Source organism: Eublepharis macularius, chromosome 12, assembly GCF_028583425.1.
Source record: "Eublepharis macularius isolate TG4126 chromosome 12, MPM_Emac_v1.0, whole genome shotgun sequence".
In the NCBI taxonomy this organism is placed as follows: Eukaryota; Metazoa; Chordata; class Lepidosauria; order Squamata; family Eublepharidae; genus Eublepharis; species Eublepharis macularius.
The window spans coordinates 79,991,109-80,013,402 of record NC_072801.1 but is presented as its reverse complement, the minus strand read 5'-3'; the positions used below and the strand labels follow the sequence as shown (position 1 = coordinate 80,013,402).

General features: G+C 52.3%; 1 protein-coding gene across 4 annotated transcripts; it reads left to right on the top strand.

Annotated features, from left to right (window-relative positions):
- The first annotated feature begins 448 nt into the window (after nt 1-448).
- Nucleotides 449-22,061, top strand: SRRT (serrate, RNA effector molecule). Of its 4 annotated transcripts, none has more exons than XM_054995113.1 (20): nt 449-500; nt 721-858; nt 1,170-1,298; nt 1,949-2,095; nt 2,872-3,060; nt 9,602-9,771; nt 10,371-10,540; nt 11,082-11,183; nt 11,794-11,908; nt 12,024-12,181; nt 12,510-12,571; nt 13,033-13,111; nt 16,317-16,508; nt 16,817-16,987; nt 17,139-17,292; nt 17,949-18,142; nt 18,226-18,382; nt 19,008-19,097; nt 19,738-19,834; nt 21,823-22,061. In XM_054995113.1, exons 2-20 carry the CDS (start codon nt 740-742, stop codon nt 21,896-21,898), a joined length of 2,571 nt encoding a protein of 856 aa, XP_054851088.1. In that variant the 5' UTR covers nt 449-500; nt 721-739; the 3' UTR covers nt 21,899-22,061. The 4 variants fall into 4 exon arrangements, with proteins under 4 accessions (XP_054851088.1, XP_054851091.1, XP_054851090.1 ...); XM_054995114.1 differs by having other exon boundaries at nt 484-500; nt 724-858; XM_054995116.1 differs by lacking the exon at nt 1,949-2,095.
- The last annotated feature ends 233 nt before the right edge of the window (nt 22,062-22,294 follow it).

Below are 22,294 nucleotides of genomic sequence, written 5' to 3'. Positions count from 1 at the left end.
GAAAACCATGCATCTGACGAAGAGAGCTGTGGTTCTCGAAAGCTCATGCTACAGTAAAGTGGGTTAGTCTTAAAGGGGCTACTGGAGTTTTTACTATTTTGCGACTGCAGACTAACTCCTCTGGATCTCATTTTCATGGCGTGTGGAGCAACCTGGGAAGCTCCCTCTCTCAGCAGCAGGCAGCGCCCAGCCCCCCCTCGCGGCGGCTCCCCGGGAAATAACGGGCAACAGAAGCCGCGCGGCTCCTTCCGGAAGGAAGGCCCTCCGCCCCCACGGAGCCGCTCTAGGCTCCACCGACGGCCGGAAGCCCCTCGTCTCTATGGTCTTCGAGGGGAGGGGGAAGGGAAGAGCTGCCCGCCGGAAGCGCCTCCGGCTCGCCCTCATCCGGGTCCTCGCAGCTCCCCTCCGCCTGATTGGCTCTCTGCCTCTGGGCGCCCGGACGTGACGGCCGAGTGGGAACACGACTTCCGGCGCGGGCCGGGGAGGCGAGAGCGAGGCAGGTGGGTCGCGGGGCTCCCGGCTGCGGCCGGGCAGGGAGCGGCAGAGGCGCCGGGCTCCTGGGCCTGCAGGGCGGCCAGCCCCGCCCGGGCCCTTCTTGGGGCGTTTCCCGGCAGCGGCGCCTGGCCAAGGGGGGCCTCGGAGGGCTTAGGCGGGAGCGGCCCTTCCTGGGCCCCGATTCCGGCCTCACGCGCCGGCCTCGCCCCTCTCTCGCCCCTGCAGCAGAGCTCCGCCGGCCTCGATGGGGGACAGCGACGACGAGTACGACCGCCGGCGCAGGGACAAGTTCCGGCGGGAGCGGAGCGACTACGACCGCTCTCGCGAGCGCGACGACCGGCGGCGGGATGACTGGAGCGACAGGTGGGCGTCGCGGCTGCGGGCAGAGCGGCAGGGAGGCGGGGCTGGGGGTTCTCGTTAGCTTTGGGAGGCCCTTCCCGGTGCAGCCGGTCACAGCCGCGATGGAGAAGTCTTTTTTGATCTTCTCCCTAATATAGTCGGAGCAAGGAGCGACCTTGCAGGTTTAGCTTGAGCACATCTGCAGAACCAGAGCCATAATGGCCTAGTAGGGGGAGAGAAGGAAGCGACCTCCTTCCTGCAGCCCCTGCCAGCTAGATTCCCGTCTTGCCTGTGGCGGTTGTGCTTCTTATAATTTGTGTGCCTCTTACTCCCAGGGAGTGGGATAGGGGCCGAGAGCGCCGGAGTAGAGGAGAGTACCGTGATTATGACCGGAACCGACGGGAAAGGTTCTCCCCACCTCGCCACGAGCTGAGCCCTCCGCAGAAACGTATGCGGCGAGACTGGTATGTAGTTCTCTGTATCCCTAAGTGCTTCTTTTTTCATCCTGTATTAAATAGGTTCCGGCCCAAATAGGAATTGTAAAACAATGAAATGAAAGAAATGCCACTTTGACAGAGACTGAAGTTCCATGTAGTTTAGCATATGTGTGTGTGAGAGTCTCACGGCACCTCGGATCTGACCTTGGCACACCCACAAGCAGAACATGAGCCTGATACCTGTTTCCCGATGTTTTGCCCCCACCTCTTTCAATCAAAAGCATTATGTGTGCATGCTGCCTGTGTACAGGGAGAGGGGGTATTTTTGTTAACTTTTTGTTAATCTGTTAATTTTTAAAAAGCTGAGTGCCAGTATGGTTCATTGTAACCTCTTCTTGTACCTTATTACGTGCAGCACAAAGAAGGGCTTCCAGGCAAAACCAGCCAAGTGTAATCTGCCCTGAGTCTCAGTGAGAAAGGCAGAGTATAAATGACATAAATAATAAACTGAGACCACATTTGCCAGATGGCCTCCTCTTCACTCCGAGTCACCCAGACAACCCAAAGGGTTTTACTTAATCAAGCTCTCGGATGAAAAAAAACCACACCATCGGTATCCTGGGTCTCTCCCAGTCCTCTTGAGGATGTTTCTCTGCCCCCTCCCCCAATTTCCACAGGGATGAGCACACAGCAGACCCCTATCACAGTGGCTACGAGATGCCCTATAGCGGGGTCTCCACAGGCCCCACCTATGGACCTCCCCAACCTTGGGCCCACCCTGAAATGCACGTGGCACAGCATCACATCTTGCCTATCCAGGCCAGGTAAGCTGATTCTTCTCAGCCTGTTCCATGCAGCCTCCTGAGTATGACCCACCCACAAAATTGACACTGTCATTGATCCATACATGATTTTTCTCTGAAGTATGGCAGTTTGCCGGTTTAAGAGCTCCAAATGGGCACAAACACAGGGGGTGTTCCTGTCTTGGTGATTTCGTGGTTGAGTGCACAGAAACGCATCTGTGAATTTATTTGCTAATTTGTTTGGCCTCTTTCAGCTGAAGCACTTGAAGCAGTTTCCAGTTTTAAGTGATAGCTTATGCTATTTCAATGGCGTGCTGTTTTTGCTGTTTATTTGCTTTGCGTGCTGCAGGTCGAGGAGATATCTGCCGTAGTGCTTCAGTCAACGGTGTTTGTAATCCTAAGACAGTAACTTGGGTTTTCAACTTGCACGATGGGGAAGTGACAGTTGAATTGTACGTTACATAATGGATGGAAAAGAGAGGAGGAGGAGGAAACGGTTATTTCCGCTCTGTAGCGCAGTGCCAGGTGCCAAAACCTCTCCTCCCAGCCCAAAGAGAAAGGCCTTCCCAGCTTCTGGTAGATGCAGGCCCTTTCGGATTGGGTTCCCATGATGGGCTGTCAGGATCTTGGCCAGAAGTGGTGATATTATGCAGGGTGCTTTAAGATTGTAATGGAATTCAGATTGTTGCTGGCATGTTTCTTTGGTAACTACCAAGCGCTTGAACATGGTTGTTGAATTTTATTTAATACAGGAGCCATTGAAATATAAGAGCATACCTGCATTGTTCTCTTCTCAGGCTGGGAAACATCGCAGAGGTGGACTTGGGTATTGCCCCACCCGTTATGAAGAGTTTCAAGGAGTTCCTCCTCTCCTTGGATGATTCTGTTGACGAGACGGAAGCTGTAAAGCGCTACAATGACTACAAACTGGACTTCCGGCGTCAACAGATGCAGGACTTCTTCTTGGCCCACAAGGATGAAGAGTGGTACGTCTCTCGAGGGCTGGGCCTCCTGCTTTTTTGAAGGGGGCATCGAACTTGGGAAGGAGGGGTGGTTTGCTTAGCGTGCCAGTGGCCCTGGGCATCTAGAAAAGTAGCTAAGTCAGAAGAGCAGAAGAGGTTTACAAACAAGCTGGTTAGTTTGCCCTGAATGGCATGGCTTGTCCAATGGCCCCCTCATCTTTAGATGGTGTTGCTGCTTAGGAATCTCTTGAAGTGCAAATGCAGCCCTCCAGGGTGCAAAGAGCTTTCTGGCTTAGTTTGTAATTGCAGGAAAAATTTCCATCCTTCCTTGCATGCTTTGGTGCCCCTAGAAATTTCTATGGCTGGGAGATCAGATGTTGTGAAACTCAGTGGAGAATGGAGATGGGCCTGCTGAGGCTGTGATCCTAGGCATACTTACATGAGAATAAATTCACAGTTGCACAAAGGGGGTTATTTTTGCAAAAAAATACTTGGGGTGGCATTGTGAATAACATAAGCTGAAGAATTCAAATTCTGGCCTCCTCTGCTTGGAAGGGTCTCCCCTCTGGACACCACAGAGTTAGTGTAAATCACTTGTCTAGCTTAACAATAGCAAAATGGCGGAGACAAATGTGAGATGCTGATTCCACTCACAAGTGCAGCAGAATGTCTGACTGCAATGGCAGCCAGAGGGCCAGAAGCAGCTCTCATGAGGAAGGACTGTACCAATGATGTCACGGAGCAAGAGAGTTAGGTGCCCAGGTGCTGGGTGAGGAAGAGATGCTCACTCTGAGCAGCAAATGGGAAAGGACGGAGGGGAGGGCACACACGTTCCCTAGGCTTGGTTTAAATGTGACACTGGCTTGAGGCAGAAGTGGTTTCCAGTGGGGCTTTGCCCTCGTGCAGCATCTCACTTAAGTTGCAAAATAGTAAAGAATCCAGTAGCACCTTTAAGAGTAACCAGCTTTATTGTAGCATAAGCTTCCGGGAATCACAGCTCTCTTTGTCAGATGCAACTTTATTGTAGCTTAAGCTTCTGGGCATCTCAGCTCTCTTCGTCAGATGCATCTGACAAAGAGAGCTGTGGTTGAAAGCTCATGCTACAATAAAGTTGGTTAGTCTTAAAGGTGCTACTGGACTCTTTACTGTTTTGCAACTACAGACTAATACGACTATCTCCTCTGGATCATTTAAGCTGAGCTACCTGTGTAAAGCTGTCAGTGCCTTGGTTCAGGCAGGTCCTTCTTCCCCATTTTGGAAGATGTACTTGTCACCTTTGCTTAATGCGATTGTCTGCTTCCGTACTTTGAGACGCAGCTTGAGCCAGTTGCATTGTTTGTTTATATATTTATGTGTTTATTATGTCATCTATAGTCCGCCTTTCTCACTGAGACTCAAAGTGGATTACACAGTGTGAGATTAGCACTTGCCAGTCGATATAAAATATCTGTATCTCTCTATTAGATTTTTATCCTTGCAACTGTCCTGTGAGGTTAGTGGCTGGGAAACTTTTTAAATGGCTGAGTGGCAATTAGAAGCCCCCCCCTCCACTCCTAGCCCCACATGCCACCCACTACACTGTACTGATCCGTCCCAGTGTTACCGGCTCTTTCTAAGCGCTGAATCCAAAGTAACTTTTTGTAGGCACGAGGATTTCCAGTCCTGGAGTCTGACTTCCTCACACACCCCTGCCCACATCAGCATGGAATGTCTCCTGAAATCACATTCTGGGGATTCTGTCCTCCAAGAACAGGGTTGTAAGGGGCATTTCAGGGTGCTGTGGGTGGGGCGAAGAGAGAGGACGGTGCCCTGTGAGTAGAAATCTTTGCACCCACAGAAACATCCAGTTTGGATCCAACCCCATGTCTGCCGGGACAAGCAAAGAACAGAAATGTCTTCCCTTGGCAAGTCCTATCTTTTGTATTGATGCCATCAAGTTATTGTAGGTGATCTGCTGTAAAAACAGTCCCTGGCTGCCAAGCTCAGAGCTGTTTTGGGGAGGTGCCTCTCTACGTGGTTCAGAATCCAGTTGGGCAGACTGACCTGCCTAGCCACCCTCGGTCTTGCAGATGTGTCCAGAAGTTACCCATCTTCCCCCCAAAACAGTTTGACTAGCCTGTCTCCCACCTGCATGGGTCACTTAAGATACACACGCAGCTGGGGGGTACAGTAGAGATTAACTCCTGCTTTCTCTGCCTGGTTGTCCAGAGATAATCCTTGTTAGGATCCAGCAAGGTTGAGTGGCCAAGAAGATATAAAATATTAAAGAAATTATTTATTGTACAATGCATAAACAATTAAAAACCATGGAACATAGTTAAAAACCTTGAGACCTAATAACGTCAGTTACACAGAGTCACAGAATTGTTAGCACTTATACAAGAACCAAGTTACAAAATTGATTGTGTATATACAAAGACCAAATGTGTTCCGGCCCTCTGGGCCTTCCTCAGTGGTCTGATTTGTGATTACACACGCGTAAAAATAATGGCTCCTAAATGTAAAGTGTTGCTGGTTCAGGCCAGACAATTTAAATATGGAGCATTCGCAGCCCTCAGTATAAGTCACTTGTTAGTAGCTGCTTGGAGGGCCTGGCTCCACAGCAATGGTGCTCGATTAGCATTCGGTCCCGAACCAGAGTTGCCTTCCAAGTGTTTTCTCTGTGCTAGTTGGTGTGCAAAGGCCAGCCCAAGAACGCACACTCACAGAACTGATTAACGTTTCATTGCATTTGGATTCTCTGCTCCTCCCCTCTGCACAGAATCTGAAATTGATTAGGCCTTGTAAGCGATGAGGGAAGAAAGCCATGGAGCTGAGGGGTTGGGGGAGGCCTCAGGAGGCTGATCCCTAGGGCTGGGTGGCTTCCTGTCCCTTGGATGGGGCCCATGCAAAGCCTTCCCATCACCATCCTGTTGGGAATGCTGTGAGCTGCCACGCATGTTGAGTTGGCATCAGTTGGAGGTCAGCGGTTGGGAGTCCGATGCAGCTCGGGGGGGGGGGGGAGCAAGTGAGAGACCTCGGCGTGACTCATCATTTTTGGAACACCTGCTAGGCAGCTGCTGCCTGTGGGTGGGCACGGAGACTTAAAGGTGGGAGGCAGGAGAGGTCTGGACCGGAGTGCTGTCGAGAAGGACCTTAGCCAAGGTGGGGGAAAGAGACAGACCCCAAGAATGCAGGAGAGCAGCTCGGCCTGCCTCTCCAGAGGAGCTGCTTCCCCAGAAGCACTTCATTTCTTGGGCTGCTGCACTTTCGGAGGCTCTGCGGTTGAGTAAGCTGGAGGCTGCCTCCTTGGCACTGGCCTCGCCTGCTGTGAGCCAGCTCCTCAGCAAGGGCGGTTGTGCCTGGGGCCCACAGAACAGTTGGCTGTTGGGAGGCATTGGTCCTTTGCTGCCTGTTTCGTCTTTCTGCGTGCCTTGACACACACAAGGTGGGCAGCTTTTCTCATCTAAATGAGACCGTGGAGAGCGTGTTCTCCTACCAGCTGTTTCCCTGTCTGAGAGAGTGACCCAAAGCAGGCAAATGGTTCCATGAGACCCTTCGGAGGACGCAGGTTAGTGGGCTCTCTGCGTCAAGAAGTACAGCTTTCCTTGCCCGTAGATGCGATGGCCTGGGGAAGAAAATTGGGGTGGGCACAATGGCACGAGATGATGCAAGTTTTGGAAAAACTGGAAATGTTGGGGAATGCTGTGAAAAAAACTTTTGGAAAGAGTGAAATGCTTTTTAAGACTCATTTACTCATTCAGAATGTTTAGTTAAAGGTTATTTCAGGTGAGTCTCTGGGTAGAAGAGCAAGATTTGGGTCAAGTGGCACCTTTGAGACTAACTAGATTTCCAGGGTGTGAGTTTTTGAGAGTCACAGCTCCCTTTGTCAGCTCAGCTGACAACCTAGTTGGTCTCAGAAGTGCTACTGGACCCGAATTTTGCATTATTATAAAGGTTGTTTTACATTTAAAATCTACATAATTAGAAAATTTCAGGATATACTGTGGCCATATCCAGCACAGTTTCAAGGATATATTTAAAAGTGACTAATACTGTCCTCGATGAATATGTGTGTATATGAAGATTTATTGAAAACTTCCATGTTACAACGTTTAAATCACTATCCAAGTATACTGTTAGCCATATGTTGACTGTAAGAGACAGGTTCTATCGAAATTATACACTTTCTTTTGTTTACTACAGAATTTGTGTATTCTAGTTTCAGTGCATTTCTTCTACCTGCCAAATAGCAAAAAATTAAGATTGACATGCTAAAGTATTATAGGGTGTAGCAGTTTGCAGCTCTCTCTTTTCTCTTACCTATGGTTTTGCTTGGTCAAGAGAAAGGCATTTATATTTTTAAAGTTTCTAAACATGTCAGTTACTACAATTTTATATGCTAATGTATACATGATGCATGTTATGTTTTTATAAGAGTAAAATGAGTTTAAGCCTGGTAAGAGAATACTGCATGTATTTCAGCATTCCCCGGATGGTTTCGTTTTTCCCCATGGCTTCAGAATTTCTGGAAGCCTCCCCTCTCTGACCCCGCCACTGTGTCCCTGGCAGCCAGGTTCTTCTGGCTGGGGAAATTTGATCGCCAGCCCTTTCTCATCCTTTCTGTGGCAGCCTCAAGATCTGATTTTGGCACCCAGGAAATGATATTTTAACCTGCCCCATGAGGGGGAACCAGGTCGCCTCTGCCTGTCCGAATGGGGCTCTCCCCTCCCTCAGTGTTTGGGGCGCTGAGATGAAGGTTGCTGGCCAAGGAAGGGAGGGGACCACTGGAGAAGGCTCAGGGGCAGGCAGAAAAGGTCTCCCCAGGAGTGTGTGCGCCTGGGCCAGGAGCCCATGGCTGTGGAGCTGGAGAAGGAGGGCTTCGGAGGGGGCGCTCCCTCTGGCAGGTGTTCTTGAGGCTGCTGGGGATCTGGCGCAGCTGTCACTTAAATTTTAACCGTTTTGATTTCCTTTTCTAGTTTCTTTTTGTTTTGTTCTGGATGTTAACTGAAATAACGTGGCCTTTTCTCCCCTCCTCCCAAGAGCCTGTCACAGGAGACTCCAAAACTCAGCCGTCCTCAGCCCGGAGGATCCATAAATAAGCCAAACAAACCCACGAGCCTGGCCTTCTTTTTTCTTCCTTCCTCTCTCTGCTGGCGGTGACGTTTTTTTCCTCCGGAGCTCAGGCAGTCAGGGCGTTCGCTGTGCACAATGCAGTGACTAGCTGAGTGTGTCTCGGTAGGAGGTAGCCAGGCCAGGGAAGCCGCAGGCCGCTTCCTTCTCTTTTGCAAGTCCTGCGGCCCAGCGAGAGAGAGAGGCCAGTCTTGGTAAATCCATTTGCTTCTTTTTTATTTTTTCTTAAAAACCCACTGAAGAAAACTCTTCGCTTGGAAGGCTTGGAGTGTGACCCCCCCTCAGTGTATGTATGCCGTGTTCTGTCTTCTTAAATCAGAGCTGAGAAAACAAATTCTAAATACATGTCTTGTATTTTGCAAGATCAAATGGTAGAAGGTGTTTTGGCTTTTGTGTTTTATTAATCTCCACCCCTGCCTTTTAACTGCCTTCCCTATCAGAGCTGCTTTTACACCTCCCCACCCCTGAGATGTGCTGAGCCCCCCCCCCCCCGGTTTATACATAGATGGCGACATTGCTGGGAGGCTGGGATCCCCCACCTTGCCAAGACGTTGTCAGTCCGCCCCCCCCCCCCCCCAGCGTGATCTCTGTGGTGTCAGTGACCCCGGGGAGCCGGTCCCATCAGGCCAAGATTCCTGAGGCTCTGTGCTTGAGAATGCCCCTCCTCACCTATTGGCCAGATTGGTGCCACCCCTGGGCTGTGTGCCTTGCCAAATGGAGGTGCAGTGTGGCTCTAGCGTGGAGGGCTTCTAGTCTTGGAAAGGAGAGGCTTGAGATGAACAGAGGATCAGGGAGGGACGGGCGGGAGGCTGCCACGGTTGTAGAAAGCAGCTTGGCAGGGACGAAGCCTGCAAAGGGCCTCTCAAGAGGGGAGAGAGCAGAGGGGCTTGAGGGTGGCAAGGGAGGCCTGGCAGGAGAGGAGCAGGGGGCAGGGAGGGGAGGCACGGAGCTCAAAAGGGGGCTAGCGGTGGGGTGCAGTGGGAGGACGGAGGGATGCTCACTTGGCCCTCTTCCAAAGAGCCTCCTGACGTTTCTCGGGTACCTCGCCCACTCAGGACAAAAAGCCAGAACGAGGAGCAGATGAAATGCCCCCTTCCCAGTTAGGCCCGTAACACCAGCTGCCCCTCTGGACTTAGCAAGCGGATCACAGAAGTGCTGGAGCGGAGGCTGGGTTTCCCACTGCCTTTGGGGGACTGAGCCAAGCTCCAGCTTCTTCTAGGCGCTGCCGACAATCAGCTTCTTCAGGCAACTCCAGAAGCGGCCCCAGCCCATCTCCACAGAAAACTGTGGCACCTGGGGTGCCCCCTCACCTCCCTCGCTTTGCATGTGTGAATTATTGACTGAGGGTTTTGTGCCTTCAGCTCTTCCTTGGCTGATGCGCTTCTTCCTCTCCCTTTCCTTTTTTGTGTGCTTCTCCCTTCTCCCACCCCTTGTTCATTTGGATTCCATCCAGGTTCCGGTCCAAGTATCACCCGGATGAAGCCGGCAGGAGGAAGCAGGAAGCCCACAATGCCCTCCAGAACCGGCTGAATGTTTTCCTGTACCTCATGGACAATGGCTGGTTTGAGAACTTGCAGCTGGACATCGACAAAGCCAGCGTCATCATCAAAGTCCTGGATGCTGGTGAGTGTTTGGCTGGCCGGCCGGCCGGCCTCCCTCCCGAGCCCCGGGGCAGCTTTGGCCCGCCAAGGGCCGCTGTGCTCCTTCTGGGTGCCCAGGGTGGGTGGGAGGCGGGTCATTGGTGGCTAGGGGCCAGATCTCCTCTTCGCGTGCAGAACGCCCCATCCTCAGAGCAGCTTCCTCTTCCGGAGACCCTGCAGGACAGTGGCCCGTCAGAGGGGCTCGGGAGGGGCCGCTTCTGGTGCTGTCAGGGTGCCTGCTCCGGGCCTCAGGTGGCAGAGGCACCTGCTTCTTGCCCTGCAGATAAGCCTTTGGGTGCTTTTCAGCAGTGAAGAGGGTGCAGCTGAGGTTCTCAGTGGCCCTGCAGCCAAAGGCCAGGCTCCCAGCGGTGGAGGGTGCCGCACCAAGATCCCCAGGGAGCAGCTGGTGCTCAGCCGGAGCCTTTCTGTGGTGGATCAGAACAGCACGGCTTCCCCTGGGACTCCCTCCAGAAGCCCAGCCTGGTGGGGGTTGGGGACGAGCAGGCAGGCATCCTCTGCCCCTGCAAGCGCCCTCCAATGGACCAGCCCCTTGAGGCATTGGATCTTGTTGTCTTCCTGCAGCCGTCATTAAGATGGAAGGCGGGACAGAGATTGACCTGAAAATCCTAGACCAGGAGGAGGAAGAGGAGCGTCAGGAAAAGGCTGAGCCCGGGAAGAAGGAAGACAGCCGGCCGCCAGACCCAGAGCGCAAAGGTGCAGAAAAGGATGACAAGAAAGAGGAGGCCAAGAAGGTACATGCTGTGGGGAGGGTGGGGAAGGCGTTGGCGGGGGATTACGGTTGCCTGAATTGATGCGGCACTCCGAAGAGACTTCACTTCATGAGCAAAAGTTCTTTATTGATAAGATGCCAGTCTTGTACACTTACACCATCCTTGCTAGGACTGGCAGCTACAGGCAAGCATCACGCAGAAACGGGTTCCCCAAGGCTACTCCTAATCCCCCACCCTTCTCCTAACAGTCATCTAACTCTGCAAGCAGGAAAACAGGCTGTGTGATTCATGGACTTCTCAAGGTCAGGCAGGCTCCCAGACTCGTCAGGAACAAACACCTCCCATTCTCAGTTTCCCACCCCGGGTTCAAATAACAGAATCACCCCAACAGCATCAGCTTTGGCTGCCTGGCTCCAGCTGCAGGGAGGGGGTATTGAATGTGACAGGTGATCCTGAGCACGTGACGGCGTGAAGAACTCTGCTGTGCCTCTTGGGGAGGGGCTGGCGGGTGCTCGCCTCTCTCCTAGTTCTCTGAGCTCTGCCTTGCCCCTCCCTCTTCCAGGCCAATGATGAGGAGGTCACAGAAGACAAAGCCAAGAAGTCTTCCGAAGAGGAGGGGAAAAAGACAGAGAAGAAAGAGGAGCCAGACAAAGAAGCCAAGAAGGTCTGGCTTGACCTGGTCTCCTCCAGTTGGGTGGGGCTCTGTCAGGGTGGGGAAACGGCCTGGTTTGCTGGGGCCCGGGGGGGAGGAAAGAGCTTGAAGGGGTTTCCCAGCTGTCCAGGGATGAGAGGGGCCAAACTCCATAGCTGAAATCAGTTATGGAGAATAAACGTATGCAGATCCATTGCTTGTTTTACAAGAGGGAAGGGGTGTGTGCTAAAGGCACCTCTGGAGGCCTCTCCTTGCCTGGAGCATTTGGAGGGGTGGCAAGGGGTCTCACAGGTCGCTCTGGGCCAGGCCCTCTCACATCGCCAGCCTTCCCCCTGCCAGAAACTCACACCGTGCCTCAGAGCATCCCTTGAGCCAGGCAGAGGTGTGTCTGGGAGAGCACCCATTCAGCCAGGAGGCAGCCCGGGGATACAGGCAGTCCAGCCTGGTTGGCTTTGCCTGTCATGGGAAGCGGAGGTGCCAGGGAGGGGCAAGGCTTTCTGTCGGGTGGCCTCCCGGCAGGAAAGGGATTTTGACAGCGTGGGGCTTAGGGAGCGCTGCGCTGGGCTCGCTTCTGGTGCTTCCGGGAGAGCAACGTGGGTGACGGGAAACCTTTGCTTTGCAGACCAGCCATAAACGCAAGCGGAAGCGCAGTGGAGACGACAGCTACGACGAAGGCAGCGTCTCTGAGTCAGACACAGAGTCGGAGGGCAGGCACCCAGCGGAGGAAGACAAGGAGGGTGAGACCGGGGAGGCAAGAGCCAGCTCGGGGGGGTCTCTTTCCACTGAGGGCAGGCTGAGGGAGGTACTTGTGTGGGGGTAGGCCTAGCTGTGGAATGTTTTTGCCGCCTGCAGGTGAAAACCCCAAGGAGGAGAAGGTGGCCAAGGAGGGCGAGGAGTCCCCCAAAGCCAAGGAGAAGGAGGGGGAGCCCAAGCCCCGCCCCTTGCACAAGACCTGCTCCCTTTTCATGCGCAACATCGCCCCCAACATCTCTCAGGCCGAGATCGTGGCGGTGAGTGGGGGGTGGCTACTTGGCTACTGCCTCAGGTGGGGGTGGCCTTGCTGGGAAGAGCCGTGGGGGCGGGGGGAAGGAGGACGGGCATTTGGAAGGAGTGCCTGGGCGTCCTTTTCCGCTGCAGCGCCCTGCTGCTTGCGGGCCGCGTTCTCCACCAGTCAGTCGCCTGCACCTCTTGCGTTCTTGGTGGAAGCCACAGCCGCTGAGGCAGGAGCCCAGGCCGATGGGTTGCTTCTGGCCGGCTGGCTGTGTGTCGAATGAGGGTGGGGAGGGCTGTCTGGGAGCTCCAATGGCCCACACTGAGTGCGTTCTCCTTCCTCCCCAGCTCTGCAAAAGGTACCCTGGCTTCATGCGTGTGGCTCTTTCAGATCCCCAGCCAGAAAGGAGGTAACCAGGATTCCTTCTCCTCTCCCCCCCCCCCCCCGCCCAGTCTCTGTTGTGCATTGTGAGGAAGCCCCGCTGGGGGCTGAGCCTACGCCTGCCCTTTGGCTGACATCCTCATGTGCCGTGGAGGACTGAATTGGGTGCCATGCCTGACGCTCAGCATAATGGGTGTCCATGATCCCAAAGAGCCTTTGGGGAAGAGGCTCATCAAAATCTACCCTATCACAGTTGGAAGGCAGTAAAGGCCCTCGTACTTTGTGTCCGGCAGCAGCCCCCACCATCTCTTTTGCCAATTATTGGGCAGTTGCTAAAGCTGGCTACCTTGCAAGGTTGTTCTGGTGGTCAAATGAGAGGGGCTTCCGTAAACTGACTTGGAGGGAGGGTAGAATACGTGTGTGGCATGAAACTGTTGGGTCCATCAAGCCTGGTTGTGGGAGACCTAACTGGAGCCCTTCCCGTTTCAGGTTTTTCCGAAGAGGTTGGGTTACATTTGATCGGAGTGTCAGCATCAAGGATATCTGCTGGAATCTCCAGAACATCAGGGTAAATCCTAGAGAATGCCCCTTTTTGAAATTAAAATACTTCTATTAGGAATTCAAGTCCATAAAGTCAGTTTAGTTGCACACAGCTAAGTTTTATATCTTAACAACTAGTTCATTACAGGCTTTGCAGTCTGCCGCAGAAATACGGAGAAATTTCTTGATTTTTAAAAATAAATAAAAAGTAATCAGATACTCTTAACCTTTAATAAATGCTGAATGCAAAAAATATTACCAATTTTCAATATAAATTAACCACCGGCAAATGGAAACATTTAGGGATTAATGTAAGCACGAATCTTAAAAGACTTAACAAAATTAACTGTAACATTTTAAAATATGCAATTGAAAAAGATCTCACCGATTGGAATAAGATTACATCCTCTTGACTTGATAAGATCCACATTGTTAAGAGGGTAACACTGCCTCAGTCACTTCTTTCAGAAGTTGCAGCTTGCCTTATCTCTCCAGATACATTGCAGACTGCCAGAGGCTTCTAGATCCTTTGATCTGGGGCCAAAAGAAACTTGTTTTTTTCTTACCTCTTTAGATTCCGCCCCCTCCCCCCCGGGAGTGGGGGGAAGACTGAGGTTTCCAGACCTGCATCTCTGTTATTTACCATCTCAACTTAGAAATACCTTTCTATATGTTTCAGGCAACTCTAGTAATACATGGCTTAATAGTGAAGAATCTTATTGCAACCTGTATACTTTGGAAGAATAATCTACACGTGTTAAACAATATGTCAAAGAAGGGAATATTGGTCTCAAACCAAAACTCACAAGAACAGCCTCCAGTTATTATAGTTCCCTGGTTTCAGTACCTCTGGGTTCAACACTGAATAAACACCGCAGACATTAAATGATAACTTACAAGAGAACTCACACAATTTGAGAATGGGGTTGCCAGCAGCCTTCTTGCCTTACCAAAGCAATTTCCTTTGTTTACAAACCATCAGTACATTTGCTTGACTTGCAATGCCCAGTGATGTCTTCAAGTAAGAAGAAGACTTGCATGAACAAATACACGCTTTGGTCCTTCATACAGACAAACCCACTTTCTACTGCTCCATACATTAACGTAAGAGAAATATCACATGAATGCTACACAAAATGGTATTTAACGCCAGAGATACTCCACCATATTGATAAAACACGTTTAGCCATTGTTGGAAGAAAAGTGGGGGAAAGGGTACCTTTTGCGCATCTGGTGTCAGTGTAGGAAAGTTTAAAGTTCTGGGGCATATTCAGAAGACAGTGGAGTCTGCCATTTCCTCATAAGCTCAAATGATACTTACCAATTGGGTATGTAGAAGACAAATATCTCCCAATTCAGGAAAAGTTTATAAATCTGCAAATAATACCTGCTAAAATGTGGTCAGTACAAAAATGAAAGAAAAACCTCCCATCTGTTCAAGCTTAGTACAACAAAACAGGAAGTTATGATAGCAGATAAAATTTCATAATACACAAACTGAATGGAAAACCCCACCTACACCTCCAGCTCCCGGGAAAATGGGCCCCCTTTTTTACTGTACCCTGATTTAAATGTTGATCATTTATTTCTAGTCGCTGAGACCCAAGGCAGATTACACCGTGCCAGTTAATACGCTATAACCCACAGCTGGGTCATTCGTGGAACAAAATACAATATGATCAACAGTTAGGATTCATTGAACAGATACACCGGGAATGGTGGCAAAAAGTTTGAAAACAAGCATAAATCCAAACGAAGATGAAGCCTTTTTGAAACAAAGTGTAACTAATTAGCATTACATCTTTAACAATATTAACTACCCAGTAGGAGCATATCGACATGGTTATTTGCAACCAGAACGGGGTCCCCATAAGGACCCACGCGGCTGTGTTCTGGACCAGTTGCACCTTCCAGATCAGGCCCAAGGGGAGCACAGCATAGAGCGAGTTACAGTAATCCAGTCTGGAGGTGACCATTGCCTGGATCACTGCAGCCAGGCCACAAGTCGAAAGTAGGGACAAGTTGCCTGGTCTGGCGAAGGTTAAAAAAATGTGGACCTGGCAACTGCCATGACCTGGGCCTTCACTGACAAGGAGGCATTCCGGGCCACTACCAGGCTCCTCACCGTTGGTACGGGCGCAAGCTGTGCCCCATCGAGAGCTGGGAACCGAGTTCCTGAACCCAGTAGCCCGTGGCCCAGGTGCAAGGCCTCTCTCTTAACGAGAATCCGTTTCAGTCCACTCTCTTTCAGCCACCCAGTCACGGCCGCTAAGACCCCAGCAAGATTGTCTGGAGTGGGGGCTCCGTCCATCACCAGATACAATAGCTGGGGGGAAGCCAATGGAGTACCTGCAGAATGGGAGTGCTACGCGTGCTCCGTGCGGCTCCTGAAATAAACAGGCTGCAGCGTTCTGCATCGGCTGGAATCTCAGCGTGGAATTTGAGAGGAATCCTGTGTGAAGTGCATTACAGCAGCCCAGTCTTGATGTCATCGTGGCATAGATCCAGGCGGCCAGTACGGCTGGGTCAAGATAGGAGAGCATTTTCCAGACTAGCCTATGTTGTGAGAAGGTCTCTGGTGCAGGAGAGTTTACTTGCTTCTCTAGCAGCAGTGCTAACCCCCCTAGACTTTTCACTGGCTCAGCCAGGGTCAACTGGGCCCCATCGAAGGTCGGACTCACAATGTCCTTCAAGATTGCTGCTTTCCCAACCTAGGTTGGTCTAAACTTTTTTATGTGCAATTTAAAAATAATACAAGCCATACCATAGTTTTATCTCTGCGCAGTTAATCTTTATTTTGAACAGTTGTGTCATAATAACATTTAGGATCTGAGTCCAGCAGTGCAATAGAGACCAACAATATTTTCAGAGTGTAAGCTTTTGAGAGTTAGAGCTCCCTTCTTCAGGCAGACTTAGCGGTCTCTGTTGCTGTAACTGAGAGGCACCTATATTTTGTTGTCTTTACTGTGTTGCTAGAAATTAGGGCAGCTGACGGTCTTAGCTTGTGGCAAATCTGTCCAATGTAACCTATGGCTTCCTGGTGAACTCAGATTTTCTTAAAGCCTTGTGGGGGGGGGGGGAGTGTCCTAGCAGGGAAGAGTCGTCTGTCGTCTGAGTTGCTGGAATCTTTTCCTCCAGCCAAATATCCCCTAAGCCTCCCCCTGTGCCCCCAGCTGTGCCTGTGGGAACAGAGATGCTCTGGCCTCAGTCCCTTGTGTCTCTCTCTCTTCCAGTTACGGGAATGTGAACTGAGCCCTGGGGTGAATCGTGACCTCACTCGGCGCGTGCGCAACGTGAACGGCATCACACAGCACAAGCAGATCTTGCGCAATGACATCAAGCTGGCAGCCAAGCTCATCCACACCCTAGATGACCGCACCCAGCTGTGGGGGGTTGGAGAGACCCGTCCTGCCACTGAAGTCTCGGTCAGTTGGGGCAATGTCTCGGGGGGGGGGGGGGCGGGGAGAGAGGGCTGTTCATATAACGAGCTGCTTGTTTATAGGTCCTCTAGGGGGTAAACTTGTGGGCGGGGAACTCTTGACCCACCTCTCTCTCAGGATAATTGGGCCTAAGACCTCCTCAGAGAAATGCAGCAACCTGCCAATGGTCCAACCGCACAACATTCATTGCCTGAATAGAGTTTTTAGCTGCAGGATGTGTCTTGTTTCCCCTCATGCTCCTCCGTGCCTCTTGAGTCACATCTCACTGCCTCTCTTCTCCCCCCCATCCCCAGAACTTACCTTCCCAGAATCCTATCCTAAAGAACATCACTGACTATCTGATCGAGGAGGTGAGCGCAGAGGAGGAGGAGCTGCTGGGCAAAAGCGGGGAGCCCTCAGAAGAGCCCTCCAAGGAAGGGAATCCTGCGGAAATCAACGTGGAGAGAGACGAGAAACTTGTTAAGGTGACTGCAGGAGAGGGTGTGCCCTCGCGCGCACGGCTGTCATCCCTCGCCTGAGGGGGGGGGAGGGGAGCGGAGCGGAGCCACTGGCTGGGTGTGGGGAGGCCTCAGGCTGGGCCCAACTGGAGGCCTCTTCCTTGTGTCCTCCTCTCAGGTGCTCGACAAGCTGCTCTTGTACCTCCGCATCGTCCACTCCGTGGATTATTACAACACCTCAGAGTACATCAATGAGGACGAGATGCCCAATCGCTGCGGGATCATACACGTGCGGGGGCCCATCCCCCCCAACCGCGTCACCCATGGGGAAGGTAAGGGACATGACCGCTCTGGCCTCCTGGGTCAGTTGCCGGGGCTCTTCCCCACCCCACGTGCCCTCTCGCAAGTCAGCCCACGTGTTGCATGAAAGGCTGCCACGCCACTGCTGGGAAGGCCACCCGTGACTCTTTGGCCACAAAAGCGAGAAGAGCCTTCCGGGGCAAGAAACGTCAGCGGTTTGGTTAGGGTGTAGGAGTTCTTGTGGGGTGGCTCCTGTGCTGCCCGGCAGAGGGGGCTCTGCCCTTTGGAATTTCCTGCAGCAGTCCATCAGGTCGTGCCCTGGCTTTGGAGCGACTCCTTTGGTTTAGAGGTTTGGAGCCTGTTGCGTCCTTTGGAATGGCACAGCAGCTTACCGGGTGGCTCCTCCCACCCCTGGGCGGTTGGGTAGAGGGAGAATCAGTGGCCTGCCTTGCATTCGTATCTGTCGCAGCCCCACCCCAGAGCATCCTCTGGCATATCCGGTGACTATTCCTTGGGGGTATGGAGAGGCAGCCCTGAGAGCCTGCGGTTGGGCACCCTTCGGGGAATCCTTTGGGCCCCGTGCTGCGCTGTGCTGCATCGCGGGCCCTCTTTGCTCCTGGCGCTGAGGAGCCCCTTCAGAGCGCCTGGCTTCTCTGTACCTCTGTTCACTTTGCTCCTCTCCTCTCAGTGGCTGAGTGGGAGAAAACTTTCGAGGAGAAATTGACTCCCTTGTTCAGTGTCCGGGAATCCCTTTCTGAGGAAGAGGCCCAAAAGATGGGCAAGAAGGACCCCGAGCAGGAGGTGGAGAAGTTTGTGACGGCCAACACTCAGGAGCTGGGGAAGGACAAGTGGCTTTGTCCGCTCAGTGGGAAGAAGTTCAAGGTAGGGCCACCCCCTCCCCCCCCCCAGCCCTGTTTCTCCCAGGAAAAGAAACCGAATCCCCTGAGCGTCTTTCTCTGCCCCAGGGCCCCGAGTTCGTGCGCAAACACATCTTCAACAAGCACGCCGAGAAGATTGAGGAGGTGAAGAAGGAGGTGGCGTTCTTCAACAACTTCCTGATGGATGCCAAGAGGCCTGCACTGCCCGAACTCAAGCCCAACCAGCCCCCCGCCCCAGGACAGGGTCAGTGGGAATGGCAGGGAGGGAGGGGTGGGCTGTGGCTGCCGTAGAAGCGTAAGAACTGCCCTGCTCGTTCTGAGCTGTGAGCCTGCGAAGCGTCTGCCTCCTGAGCCTCTCGAGGCCAGCCTGGTCTCCTCTCTCAGGGCCTCGGGTCAGAGTCCTTCACAGCACTAGCAGTCTGAGCCTCGCGACTGGGGAGGGATTAAACCAGCATGCAAAGCCGGACTCTCTCCAGACAGGTGGCCCAGCTACCAGGACTAGCCCTGGAGAAACTTACGAGTGGGGCCAGGTCTGCCTCCAACATAGGTTTGCTGAAAAACTGGGTGGTGGCCCCAAGAGCCACAGATAGGGCCGATGATGCAGGTAGCAGCCTCACGGGACGTGCGCAGGTGGATTCTGCTGTATTAGTCTTAAAACCTTGGCAGGACCCCTCCCCCCCCCCCCGACAGTGACAGTGATGGGCAGCAAGGCTGGTGGAGCCCATTCCTGTTTGCGGTCCTCAGTGGGATGCCAGTCTCAAGGTCTGGAAACCCCTCCCTCCCACACACGCCCTCTCTGCACCATCAGTGCCCTGCCTTGGTCCGCAGTGCTGCCTGGCAAGCCAGCCCCTTTTTTCCCCCCTCTGCAGGCTTGGCCCCGGGGTTGCCTTACCCCCCACAGGGCCCCCAAGGCTTGATGCCCTACGGACAGCCCCGGCCACCCATTCTAGGCTATGGAGGTATGTAGAAACCGAACACCAGGGTCACACTGGCAAGAGGGTGCTGTGTGCTGTTCCCTCCCTCAGGCATGTCCCTGGGCCTTAAATAGGCCAAGAACGCAAGCAATGGATTGCTCTGGACTGGGCCTCCTCCGGCCTGCAGAGAGAGTCACCTCCATGAACCTGGAGGAGGAGACTCTGCCTCGGGGTCTTTGCTCCCCTCCTCGGGCTGAAACGGATTTGCAGTACAGACCTTGGGGGAGGGGGAGAAAAGGGGGGCTTCCCCCACCTGTTCTGGCAATGTAGAAGGGTCAATGGATTTGTTAGTATCTTTGCAGAGAAACAAACGTTTCCTATGTGCTTGCCCCCTTCCGAGGTGCTGGAGATTACTTGAGAAATATGATTGGGGTGGGATCTGGGGAGGGCCAGCAATGTCCTGCCTGCTGCCAGAAACTACTAATTTTTTTTTCTGGAAGAAAAGCATGGTTTCTGCAGGGATGAGTATCCTGGGGGTGGGATAGGGCAGTTGTGCTAAAACCTGCTGACCAACTCTGATCTCGGAGGGAGAGCAGATGGAAATCCTCTCAACAGCTGGATACTCCATTGGTGTTTCAGAGCAACAAGTTGAATGATCAAGTAACATAGTTGTGTCTCCGTACAGGGGGCCCTCCTTACACTCCGGCTCCATACGCAGCTGGAAGGGGCAACTACGACACCTTCAGAGGGCAGGGCGGATACCTGAACAAGCCACGGAACAGGTGGGTGCTGATTGCGTTCCGGCGAGGAGCTGCTATAAGCCAGGGGTCAACAACATTTTATAATGGAAGAGCCAGACAACACCAGAAGAAGAAAGCCTGTTTGCCTAACTGAAATTACGTAGCTTCACATTACTGATGATAATAATCATTATTGTTTATTTATAGTCCCCCTTTCTCATTAAGATCCAACGTACATTATGTACTGCAAGTGCGTACTCAACAGCGAGGACATTCACAGCAAAAATACAATATGATCAACAGTTGGGACATCCGGTGAAAACCGATACAATAGGGTTTGGTAGCTGTAAATTTGAAAAGTAGCATAAAGCCAAAGACATACATGAAACCTTTAAGTAATTAACATGATATACTTAATAATGTTGAACAACCCAGTGGGAGCATCAGCAGACAGTAGCCAGTGGTCTAGTTTATAGTCCCTGTCCCTTATCTCTTATGAGCTATTTCTCATGATAACAGCCCTATAATCTGAGTAGAAAGCCCTCCAGAATAATGCAGTTTTGCATAGTTTGTGGAAAAACGGGAGTGGGAGCTCTCCTACCCTCGTTGGGTAGACCACTCAATAAATTGGGGGCTACCAAGGAGAAAGCAGGTATGTGGGCAGTTGTTGATTTAGCCCAACTGCGGTGTGGTATGTGCCGAAGGCCCTGTTCAGATGAGAGAAGCTGCTGTGGTGGAACATAGGGGGAGAGGCCGTCGCACAGATATAAGGGCCTGAGACCATGACGGGCTTTGCATTTGATAGTCGTAGCCTTGAATGGAGCCCAGCAACTGATGGGGAAGCCAATGGCGTGAATGGAGATGGGAGCGATAGGCATGCTCCGTCTAGCTCCTGAGAGTAAACGAGCTGCAGCGTTCTGCACCAGCTGGAGTCTCTGAGGGGAGACCTATGCAGAGTGCATTACAGTAGTCTAGTCTTGACGTTACCTGGGTGTGAATCCAGGTGGCCAGATCCGCTGTCCCGAGGTAGGGGGCCGCTTTCCAGGCTCGGCTAAGTTGGGAGAAGGTCTTTTTTGGCCACTGCGTTTACTTGCTTCTCTAGCAGTTGTGCTGGATCCAATATAATCCCACGGCTTTTCACTTATTCAGCTGGGGTCAACTGGACCCCTTGGAAGGCTGGAAGCACCATGTCCTTCAAGAGCTCTGCCTTCCCAACCAGCATCACTTCCGTCTTGCTCAATTGCAGTTTGTTTGCTTTCAGCCATTTGACACGGGCTGTCAGGCAGCAACTCGGTACCTCTGCTGCATCACCAGGGGATTTGGTTAGTGAGATACAGAGCTGGGTGTCATCTGCACATTGATGGCCTCCCAACTCCATAGCTACAAATGAGTTCTCCTAAAGGCTTTACATAGAGGTTGAGTAACGTGGGGGATAAGGTTGTGCCCTGTGGAACCCCACAGGATAATTCCCATGCAGAGGACAGCTGCTCTCCAATGGGGACCCTTTGAGTTTGTCCCACGAGGAACCTTTTAGAACAGTCCAAGGTGCATTCCCTGATGCCTGCTTCTCCCTCCAAATGCCTCAGCAGGATCATATGGTCTACGGTTTGATCATCTGTAGTTTCCACAGCCCGAGTCTTTTATTGGATACGGCCCACACAAGGGTTCGTGATGAGCAGCAAGCCCAGGAGCACCCTGCGCAGTTGTTCGTAGTGGCCTGGTGCGAACCTGTGCATTGCTGGCACTTGCATTCCTAGCAGCTGCTCCTCTCTCGAAGCCCTTTGGGTCCCGTCCTAATACTGGCCTGCCTTTCCCTTCATGCACTGGTTATTCTAGAAGCTGCCTGCCCCTCCCAGACCTCTTCACCATAGATTTCCTTTCCTTTTTTAAAGAGCTCCTTTGCTGGACTGAGTCCCATTTCCCTTTAGAGTGACGGGTTGCAGGAGTGGGAGCACCTGTGCAGCACCTCACCTGCTTTCCACCAGAAAGAGGCAGAGAAGGGGCCCACTCACTTCTGCTTCTCTCCCCAGGATGGTTCGAGGAGACCCGCGTGCAATTGTGGAGTACAGAGACCTGGATGCCCCCGACGATGTGGATTTCTTTTAAACAAGCAGCCCCCTTCCAAGTGGTTCCCTCCGGAAGGGTTTTTTTAAAAACACTGCTCCTGTGGCTGTGTGTGTTCATCTCCCCTTTCCTCTATGTCCTTTTTTTGTACATTTCATTTCCTCAGTTCCAAATAGATTTCAATAAACTCTCCACTTGGACACCATTTGGCGGACGCAGCTGTATTTAAGCGCACACATTTCACACACACACACACACACACACACACACCTTGTGTGAGTTTCCAGACTGATTCCTGACAGCCCCTTTCCACCATCCAGGGCCAACTTTGCTTTTCGTGCTGTCATCCTTGGGGGGCCAGGGTGACCGTCCTTTTCTCTCCCTTCTCCCACCCCAGCAAACTGCCAGGCAGGTTTGGCCAGCGCACTTAGCCTGTGT

Coding starts and splice junctions, on each gene's coding strand:
- SRRT (XM_054995113.1), top strand. CDS start 740: ATGGGGGACAGCGACGACGAGTACGACCGCCGGCGCAGGGACAAGTTC. Junction 859..1,169: donor CGGGATGACTGGAGCGACAG/GTGGGCGTCGCG, acceptor TCTTACTCCCAG/GGAGTGGGATAGGGGCCGAG. Junction 11,909..12,023: donor AGCGGAGGAAGACAAGGAGG/GTGAGACCGGGG, acceptor TGCCGCCTGCAG/GTGAAAACCCCAAGGAGGAG.